Source organism: Oryza glaberrima, chromosome 4, assembly GCF_000147395.1.
Source record: "Oryza glaberrima chromosome 4, OglaRS2, whole genome shotgun sequence".
Taxonomy (NCBI): domain Eukaryota; kingdom Viridiplantae; phylum Streptophyta; class Magnoliopsida; order Poales; family Poaceae; genus Oryza; species Oryza glaberrima.
In genome coordinates this window covers 4,568,084-4,579,641 of record NC_068329.1, presented here as the reverse complement: position 1 = coordinate 4,579,641, position 11,558 = coordinate 4,568,084, and the positions used below count along the sequence as shown (strand labels likewise).

Below are 11,558 nucleotides of genomic sequence, written 5' to 3'. Positions count from 1 at the left end.
TGTATTTACTTAGTTGTAGATGTACATAGTCCTACGGTCCTACCACAATCGCACATCACCCCATGCCCAGACACTAACATGCTAATATGTAATGACTCCAGATTTGAGTCCTCAAAGCATGATGTGATATCTAAACAAGAGAATAGGAGCAATAGTTCCTCCCTATTTTTAAATTATCCAATTCTCCAAAGTAGTTATTTAGCAGGACACTGAGGGCTGTGAGTGCAAGATATGGTCTGTTGTCTATATCTTTTGCGTCTGTTTTCAGTTTTGTTGCTAAGATAAGATAATAGGATTTGGTGATGGGACAAACGGTTGCTCCACATAAAATTATAGATTACCAGCTTATTCAATGAAAAAAATTCACATAGGTTTTACCAAGTTATAGTATATATAGATATACTATGCCATTAATCCTCATAGATGAAAAGACCCCTTAGCTGCCAATGCAAGAGTGCAGGGCCTTCACCATTGACAAAAAACTGAAGTTGCCCTAAAATTTTTGAAGTTGACAGATTACTATTCTATTATCGTGCATGACTTTAACGACATAGCACACACTTTGAGATGGATCAGGATCCTCTGCAGTCGAAGTCACGTGACTTTGTCACTAACATTTGGGCCTAATGATCCCTGGACCCACACATGTCAGTGACAAAGGCATCATACATTTGACTGCAGAGGATCTCAATCCCATTATATTGAGGTCATCCAATTAGAGACGTGACCTAGGACAACCCATCTCAGTCACAATTGAGTGGACCATATTTAGGGAATTTAAAACAGAATTATTTATTCATGCTTGACACTATAAATATAGCCATTGCGATGCGAGCATTAACACTATACTTCTTTTCGAGCATATGATACTAAGGTAAGTTTATCTGTATTGGACAATGTACTACATTCAATTCCTTGTTTGCTTTGTTCCTCTTAATAAAATAAGCTACAAACTTTGGCCTAATATCATGTCCCTTTGATATGTATAGCAAAATCATGAGCACTGCACGAGCAAATCTTGCCGCGCTGTCGATCATGGCACTGCTCTTCTTAGGAACTGTGATTGGTGATGCGGCTAGAGAGACTCCGGGAACATATTTTTCTCTTGGTAGAATGGATGGTCATAATCCTACAGCGGCTTATGGTGCAAATACTCACTCAGACAGTGGGGATATGAACAAAGGAGAGAACTCAATTGCAGGTCATTCTAGTGAAAGAAAACTAGGGACCACTACAGATGGAGCACGTTTTGAAACCCTTAGTTGGTATTGCAGTTATATCGGGAAAAAATGTCTGTAGAATATATGTATATCTAGCCAGTCCAGTCCTAGAGTAATAAGTGTGGCAGCTTTCTTTCAGTACATCGCTATACTATAATGTTGAAATAAATAAATCTCTTGGACTGTTGGACTGTAAGGCATGTATGCTGTATTTACATGTACTGTAAGGCATGTATGCTGTATTTGCAAATCAAGGAGGCATCCTTGTAGAAGTTGAAATGGAAAAAGTAATAATATAAATTAACTTACATGTGGTAATCCCAATCTCTCTAGTTTCTGGCTGGTATGGTGTTGGTGTGTATATATTGAATGATTTGAGCGACATACCATCATCTTTTGTGTAGCATCCTACTTTTCCTATGGTGCTTATGATTGTGTGCAGCTGTTGATTTGATTGTGCATGCATGTAGGAACAGTAGAAGCCTGCTAGCAGTGAAATTCGTAATAATAAGTTCAAGCTGATGAGTTTAGAATTTTCCAGTGTATTGTAGTCCAGTACAAATTTTGGAAAAAGATGTGTAATCCTTGGCAAATCTTGAGCAAATTGATGGGGGTGCTAAAGCAAACTAGATATATATATATATATATATATATATATATATATATATATATATATATATATATATATATATATATATATATATATATATATATATATATATATCAACTAGATAATTTCTAATGAAACCCAAATATTCATATGATCATTAGAGTACACATTGCCCGGACACTCCATTTTAATTTGCAGCCATATTTATATATATCTACAAAATCTGTGAACAAATTGGTATGGTGAACTAAGAGTGCGTTATATATTTGCAACTTCGATTACCGAACTCTTCAGCTCTAATTAACATACTGGCATTCTTGCCGTGCGGCCAAATTTAACCTAATTACTAGCTAATTAGACTCACTAATAAATAATTAGAGACAAGGGATGGGGCGGGGCTTGCCCACCAACAAGCCCTAACAATGGATCCGCCATGGGATTCGTGTCTTTAAAAAGAACTGAGCCAAATTTTATCTGAATGAACCGTCACCAGACTGCAATTTCCTTGAATCTAGAAGGAGTAACAATTATTGACAAGAATATGGTATGCAGGGGTTGTGAACACTAGGTAAAAGCTCTGAGAGGTGTCTTGCTCTGGCTATGGCTCAGGTTCTAGCCTCTTCCTTTATTTTTGCTGTCAAAGCTAAAGTGGGCAGTTCCCAGTGCTAAAACACTACCTGGTTTCTCTCCTTCCAGATTTCCCGTGTTGTTAGCAAGATGAGGATGCAAACCCCTTTCATGTGCAGGCCATTGGTTGTGGTGAGCGCTGTTGTTTCCCCATTGCCAATTGTTATTGTCGTTGTTGTCACAAACATAAGTTTATCGGTGTCATTGCATGGGGTTTCCATCCCCTTTCTAAGTATTCTCCAGTGCCTTCCATTCATGCCACACGCATCGATCACACCCGTAGTGATTTTACGAAATTTTCCATGTTCAACACCCTGATCCCACTGTGCATTCTTGGCATGAATATTTTTATCCAATTGACTTTTTATTTTCCCCAATGAGGTCTCTGGATCACACTCACTGGAAGTATTTCCTTTGTTTGTCCAGCGCTTCCAGCCAAGGATTCCTTTGTGACTTTCAACGTGCTGAAGAGGTAGACAAGTTGTGAGTAAAAGACTGACTTGAACAATGTTGTTTGTTCAGGGCTGTCTTAGGGGCCTAGGCCGGTTGTGCGACTGCCTAGGGCCCATGCCATTACAGGGCCCATCACCAGCCAACCCAGCCAACAAAATGCCAGTTGCATCTATTTAGTCTGAAAATTAGATTAGAATTTTGTTTTGTTCTCGTTTATTAATGTGCATTGTAATTTTAAGCGTTTATAATGTTTATTAGCATCATTTTTTATGATATAGGATAACTTTCTTCAAACTTTCAACTTTTTTCAGGAACTAAACACAACCTATATAACAAGAATGAGCATGATTGCACCATAAATACCCACACCTAATAAGCATGAAAAAATTTTAAACTATCATGGTGGATAGTGAGGAGAGCAGACGGTTCCTAAATTCTATAGACATCCGATGCACGAATGAAGGATTAACTCAAGAGCTGCCACCATCTTGAGTTAAGTCTCACGGAATAATAGAATTGTGACCTGTCACCGTTTTGAAAGAAGGTTTATATCGAGCAGAATAATATATCACTACAAACAAAGATTGTGAGGCCGTCTTCCACTTTTGTCAGTGAAACCCCATACTAGCTAGGCTGTCATCTGCATGTCACTGTTTCGCAATTTTGCTCCATATCGAGCTCTGTGCTGAACATTTGGGTATTCTCTTGTCGTTCTGACGAGCAAAGCATCCATTTTTTCTAGCATTCAAGCTTTTTTTCTGCCATACACTCTGATTGCTTTAACTCTCACTTTAGCTGTGTATAACGTCATATGATGTCCTCCTGGCAAGACAATCACTGCTATCTAGCCTACTCTTGTCTGGTTTCAGTTGTATGCTACCAACATGTTCCGAGATCAGTTCAATGAGAAATCATTGGGGTCTCTTTAAAGATATATGTGTTGCAAAATAGTCTGGCAAACACACGTTGTTCTTGGAAGCATATGATTCAGAGCTGGTTTAATATGTCCAATAGAATAAACACGACCGTATGTGTTATTACTTCTAAGTTACATGCAGTGACGTACGTATGGCCATATGCTTTGATATTATTTGGACTGCAGGACTAACGGATATTTGAGATTTCATGCCCTTTCTGTTCCTTCAGTTGGCCATATCTTTTGAACATATATACAAGGATGAATCGCTCACAAAACAATTCTGTTTCTCAAATGCAAACTAGCTACTCATATATAGATTTTGAAAGACATGTTCTATTTTGATGCACCATACTACACTGACATTATTGGTTAATGCATGCAATTTTTGAGAGTTAACTTCTGCCATGCAAATGAAATCCACGAGCATACTCCCTCCGTCCCAAAAAAAGACAAACCCTAGTTTCCGTGTCTAATGTTTGACCGTCTGTCTTATTTAAAAAAATTATGAAAAAAATTAAAAAGACAAGTCACGCATAAAATATTAATCATGTTTTATCATCTAACAACAATGAAAATACGAATTATAAAAAAATTTCATATAAGACGGACAGTCAAAGTTGGACACGGAAACCCATGGTTTACCTTTTTTTGGGACGGAGGGAGTACTTCTCAAAGATTATGTTTGGTAAATGTGCCATTCTATGAATTTCCATATTATTGGTCATAAATTACTATCATTGACATTATCATGTATACGACATGTCAAGAATAATTCATCGTACTCTCGTGGTTCTTATCTACTCATGCTAGGGCAATATCATTTGACAAAGAGCACCATCGTTTGACAAAGATATTTCTAAAAGAGTGTGTTCGGTAAATGTGCCATTCAATCATTTTCTGCGTTATTGGTGACAAAATTATTATCGTTCACTTTATGTATGTCCATGACACGTCAAGAATTATTCCTCATGTGCTCCAGGTTCTTGTCCGCTTAGTAATGCGCACGATCTTGATCCACTACATGCAATGGTTGTCTATTATGAACGGCAACACAATCATGTTTTAGCTACTTTGCATGGGTATAGATATGCTTTACTTGTGAGGTATCCCTTATTAATTCTGACAATATTATTTCTCTTCATCATTTTTTCAAACACTACTACTTTCTTCCTAACTACTGAGCAAAACATGTATGGTGCCGTTTCAATTTTATATCCTACGGTTCAAATTGGGGAAGAGGGGAACCAAGATGCTTCTATATAAGGCATCGTGCAAGTTGAAACTGATATTGTTCTTCTTGTTTTCTAATTTCATGACTTAACTCATTGTTCATTTTGTTTTTCTTGAGGACTCAGTATACTGCAAAAAAGGAAGGTTTGTAGAGAGCTATCATAGGTTATTCATCATATATGTTGCCAGCTCCCTGATCATCATGCATGGTAGGTATCACTAAAATGGATTTCATCGCATGGCTTTGATACCAGTTGTATGATAGATAATTAATAAGAACCTTTCTCAATGCAACAACTAGCTTATGAGGTGAGGAGCCCCCAAGTTTTAAGCTTGGTGTTTTTTTGTTCAATTCACAACAAATGTTGGACCATTCCAATGGAATGATGATTTTTGTGATAATTAGCATTAGATAATAAGGATGTTACAGAACTTATCTGGATTTTTTTTATTATGAATGGAAATGGTGGTCATTATGATTAAACATTTCAAGTATGATTACTGATTGTGTTCTACACTTGCACAAAACTGAGGGAAAGGAATAAAAGCTAGCCGCTGTTTGTCTCTAGCTAGTTTTGTTCCGCAAAGTGTCATAATTTCCTAGTACGCAGAATAACATAATAAAAATAATAAAAATTTCTTTTTAAGCATAATAGTACGCAGAAACTATAATATATGATACCTTTTAGCATAACATAATAAAAATTTCTAGAAGTTAATATTCATGAATTTGTAGCACAAAACAGAATGCAGGAATGGGACTTGACGATGCTAGCACAAACTTAATTTAACAGTACTGTCTGTACGAAAATTCAGTCAATTCTCATGCATAATTGAGAAATCATACCTCTTATCCGTGGATGATTTGTTAATAGTAGAGCCAACTTGTTGGTTATAACTTCATGATGAGCAATATAAATAGAAAGGTTCAGTTTAACAGTGCAACAAAAACATGATAAACTTAATAGTTCATTCTCATATATATATTTTATTTATTTTGGAGAAACTGGCAGTAATTTATTTCCGAGCTCCATTATGACAAATAATTTTTCAATAGAATTAAAAGCATAATTTTCCATTTTCCATCGGCAACATGCAAAATATTTGTATATCACAATAATTATTTCCTTTTAAACTAACTCACCGTGGAAACAAAGAATTGACCCTGTGTCACTAAATTGAAATCATATATAATAAGCCCCCCCCCCCCACCACCCCACCACACCCCTTCCCCCCTCTCGTCCTTCTCCGTGCACACAGTAAGGCTAGGTGATCTATAAATACACAAGATTTGGTTCCCTTCTAACAAGCGTCTTTATGCATGTTATATTAAGTTGTCCACAGAATATATAGGGCGTAAACAAAGATTAAGAATAATAGTTTCTTTTCATTCTGACTTTCTCCAATTTCGAAGTAGTTAAATCTTCATAGGACGAGAAATGGGAATGAACATTATCTTTTAATTTCCTCTGACATTATTTATCCACGGTTAGAATATATGTTGTGCAAACATTGTGTAAATAGAAGAATAAGAATAATGTTCCCTTGGATTTTATTTTTCAAATTTGAAGTAGTTATCTCAGTGGGACACTGAGGGACAACCGGAATAAAACATGGTCTTTTGGTTCCCTCCAACACAGTCTCTTGATGCTTACTATATATGATATCCAATGAATAGTGCGTAAACAGAAGAATAAGAATAATAGTTCCTTTGTATTTTAAACTTTCCTAATTTCTAAGTATTAATCTGAATAGGATAGCAAGGGACGGGAATGGAACATTGACTTTTGATTACTGTCAAACGGAAAATCTGAAAAACCACTTCAAAGGCCTTTATTGCTGATGTTCTATGTTTCTGAAACCCTCCTATTTTTAATAAAGCTCTTGATGCTTCAAAATAAAAAGACAATTATGTCTGACCGCTGTTATTGGTTAGACAACCATTCAATCTTGTTGCTAAAATGAAAAAAAAAATACAGATATATATGTCGTCTGGGGTGATGGGGCAAGCCCCAGCTCCCCTTAAAATGATGAGTATAGCAGCAGATTTAGTAAAAAAAAATACCCCTTAGGTTTTTGCATGTAATACTCAGGCCCGGCTTAGAGCTACGGCGAGGAGTGCAACGGCCTAGGGCCCAATGTAAGTAGGGGCCCAGGATCAGGTAAGTAAGTACGAGCTGGTATGCCGTATACGTGCGTTTACCTTTAGAAACTACATACGTATATACTGGGAGCAAATGCGTGGCGATTGTTTGCGGTGGCAGAGCGACCATGTCCAACTGATCACGTCATTGCTGCCTCCGTGGAAACATGATCTCACAACCTTCAGTTTTCAGGTACTATTCTTGAGTGAGTTTGTATTCAAGTAAGAAGTAACTAAGGAGTATGTCTCTTAACTATCTCATCTGCTCGGTGAAAGGCCAAATTACCACGAGAACGTACTATGTTTAGGCCCTACGACAAGGCTTGGCTGTGTGCTAAGTTGAGAAGAATGTGATGGATAATATTAATCTCGTTATATTTTTTAAAGATTTTGCATCAAAAATGTTTAAAGGAGTGTATTTTTTCGTAAGAAGCCATGGATATTTGTAATCTCTTTATTTGTGAGGTATTATTGATGGAGTCGCTAGACAGTTAGAGTTTGACCTTTATTCAAGGTATTCATATTAGCTCCATTTTGATGTTCTTTGGTTATATATATAAGATGTTCAATGTTTATTTTATCAGAAGATATATGGTTTAAAAATATATAAATAGAAAACACATCTTAAGGGCCTACACCATCAAGCTCGCCCTAGGGCCCTTGAAATTGTAGAGCCGGCCCTAGTAATACTATAGGCACGATGCCATATTCCATTGATCCATTGTGTTATAAAATACCCCTTAGTTGCCAAAGCTGTGAATGCAAAAAAAAAGGGCTTTCTCACAATCTCACCAACGGCAAAAACTGATCTTGCGCTAAATTTTTTGAAGATGGCATGATAACATTCTATTGCCATCCGGCCAACACTTTGATGACATAACGCATTATAAACTCTTCACAGCAAAGACGTGACCTAGGACACCCCATCATAGTCATCACAAGTGAGTGGAATGTATTTATGTAATGTAAATTAGGATTTTTCATTCATGCTTTGAAGCTATAAATATAGCCATTGTGATGTTAAACATTCAGACCATACCTCCTTCAGAGCATCTGCTAAGGTGAGTTTCTATGTATTAGAGATTCTGCTACATACCCTTCCTTGTTTTCATGTTCCCTTTGTACCACTTAATAACATATCATGTAAAGACCTTAAATCATGTTTCCTTTGACATTTGTAGCAAAATCATGAGCACCAGGAAGGCAAATCTTTTTGCATTAGCGGTCATGGCATTCTTCTTCGTAGGAATTGTAATTGCTGATGTGACACAAGGAAATTCAGAAGATCTTTTCCTTGGTAGAACTGATGGTCATAATCATGCAGCTTATGGTGCTAATACTCACTCAAACAGTGGAGTTATGAACAAAGGAGAGAATTCAGGTGCAGATTCTAATGAAAGAAAGCTCATGGTCAGTACTACTGATGGACAGACAGATGGCACTATGTCACCACGTCATCGATCCCCAGATTGGTACTGTCAGTATATTGGGAAAACAGAACACTGTCCTTAGAATGTTTCTAGCCTGCCCAGTCCTAGAATAAATGTGGCCTTCTTTACCTATATTATGATACTAGCTAATAATACTTAAACAAATAAATGTCTAGGACAGATGGAGTTGGATCATATTATGGGAATATAAAGACATGAGCATTGTGGGTGTATCCAATATGCACCCTAGACTACTGTAAGGCATGTATGATGCCTATGTAAATCAAGGAGACTTCCTTGTAGTTTATTGCATATGGAAAAATAATACAACCACACTGGACAACTGAGTTTGGCTGGTTTGTGTAATGTACGATTTGAGTGATGAAATGAACTTGTGTTAGCCCTATATCACCACTACTAGTTGTTGGTGTAGAGATTGACCAAACACCATAGCACTGGAACGTGCAGATTACAATTAGATCAACTCGCTGCACTCCTAGCAAAAACCGGATCACCCGAATCTAGAAACTGGAGTGCCTAGGCTCAGGGATAGAAATTCCGGAATGACATTTCCGAAATTTTAGAAATTTCGGTCATTTCGGACCCCCCTACGTTATTATTTTGGCCGAAATTTTTATTTTTTATTTTTTAGTGAATTTGGTAATGTTTCATTCAAACTTGACAAAAAATTGTTCAAAATTTTTAAAATTTCAGAAATTTCGGTATATCGGAAACCTCCAATAGAATCAGCCAAACCGAAAAATTAAACACTGCCTAGGGTTGTTCCTAGAGGGCCTAGCCGTAGAGACGAAGGAAGGACAACAATTACTAACAGATCATTGCAAAGTTTACTAGTCACATTTCATTGTTGAATGCTGATGCATACTCTGTTGTTTCTTATTCTATCTACAGGTGATTGTGTCTGAGCTGAATCCATCCAGTCACTTGAACCGGCATAGCACTCTTTATCAAAACTGATGCTCTCTATTCAACAAATCCACAAACTTACTGACCGGGACAATTTGTTTCGAGTATAGGGTAAGCTCACAAAATTTAGATTTTGGTGCCACTAAAACCATGTTGTAGCTATAGCCTCCAATCCGACGTGATGAAGACAAAATTAGAGCCTGATCTAGCAGAACTGCAGAAGTTCTTCATTTCTCGGCTACTCTAAACCAAATTAATTTGAGCAAAATTAGTGTCATTACAGCCATTTCCATCCCATTGGTTCGAAAACTGACAGTGATGCAGTTACGAACCTGTGTTGGATAAAAGAGAAGTTCTATGCACAGGAGGAGATATAATTTGGTTGGAACAAAAGGATCGTAGGACATCACAGCCAGCCACTCTTCTTTATTTACACATGAAAGCTTTCACACTATGTGGAGTGGTAATGTGGTATGTGTAAATGGGCCCGTCCGTCGGATGGGCTGGCTACGCGGTTCTGGTGGGAAGGCTGTTACAAGGGATCAGTCGTGCGTCGCTGGCTAACACTGGCACCGGCTAAGGCGTGGGGGGCGTAGGGCTCGCCGGTACTACCAACAACGTACTCCTTTGCTAGAGTGGGATGATGAACGATCACGAGAAGCTTGTCATGCCCAAGCATGTGAGAAAGGATGTCATGATTGGTGGAGGTGGTGGTAGCCTCTGCTTCCCGACTGAAGACTCACATCCATGCTGCACACGTTGCTCGAACTTCGTTAGGTTCTTGTTTTTCTCAATTGCAGGATGAGGAAGACGATGATTCCGTTTCTTGGTTGTCATCGTTCTTTGGCGAGGCTGAGTTAGGTTTTTCGGCGAATGAGATGATTTAGTAGCGAGGGAGGTCATTGTCGCACAAACGCGTGGATCTACTGGCCAGTAACATTAAAAAGTTTTATATCATTTGTCTTTATATTCGTTGCTTTCCATATAAAGGGACAATCTTGTCGATTCTGGAAATCGGTCATAATGAAAGAGATTGTCAGGGTTATGGATACCACATACCTAATAGTAGTTGACTAAATCTCGGCAGGACCCACCACATACCATGTCTTATATGGAAATAACCTTCAGATATAAGAGGAGTTCCGTATAAGGAAGGATGAATAGAGTTCTACATGGAAATGACAAGGACTACTCGGATTGTATCCATATTGGTTTCCCTACTTCTACTTGGACAAGGGGACACCTATGGGTATAAATACAAGACCCCCTAGGAGGAGAGGGAGATGGAACAACAGAAGCCACAACATACAAGCCAACATACGCCAAGACAAGACGCCGGATATCGACTTCAGAGATAGGCATGGCTAATCCCCTACGGTGCCTACGGATACCGTTAGGAGAGATATAGTGTTGTCTCTGATCTCGCCAGATGCGGATTCGATGAGGAAGGCTACCCTGTTGTCGACTACGAGTCAGACCTTCAGACCGCCATGTCGACAACAGTTAGATAGGCTACTCCAAATATTGTACTGGTGTGATTATGATGAATAAGAACAACGACCGGCTTTGGCCAACAGGATGTAGGGTTATTACCTGACAATTCAGGGGCCCGAACCTGTATAAAAATCCCTGTCTCCATCTCTTTTACCTTAGTCTCGCGTATATCCTAGTACCAACGATCCCCATACTATGCAAATACCGGAATCGCGACATCAAACGTCGACAGAGGTAGCGAACGAGACTTAAAAATGGATGGATCCAGAGATGAGGATTTAGATAGGTTTAAGCCCTCTCGATGAGAGGTACCTACTCCTATTTGAACATTGCATACGCCAGATGTATATTGATCTAACGATCTGATAATGGTTATGCCCTTGGAGGGCTCGCTAAGTTTTTCGTACGTTGTTCGACTCAATCCACGCACAATTATTTTTCGTCCTTTTTTTTAACCCGCGTAAGTGTATATCGTGTAAAATCAAGGAGTTGATTTAGATTTTGT

The 11,558-nt window shown here is 38.2% G+C and overlaps 1 protein-coding gene across 1 annotated transcript; it reads left to right on the top strand.

Annotated features, from left to right (window-relative positions):
- Positions 1 to 8,161: 8,161 nt before the first annotated feature.
- LOC127771786 (uncharacterized) lies at positions 8,162 to 8,975 on the top strand. Its single transcript, XM_052297717.1, has 2 exons — positions 8,162 to 8,263; positions 8,384 to 8,975. The coding sequence occupies exons 1-2, from the start codon at positions 8,220 to 8,222 to the stop codon at positions 8,712 to 8,714; spliced, it is 375 nt and encodes a 124-aa protein (XP_052153677.1). The 5' UTR covers positions 8,162 to 8,219; the 3' UTR covers positions 8,715 to 8,975.
- Positions 8,976 to 11,558: the final 2,583 nt, after the last annotated feature.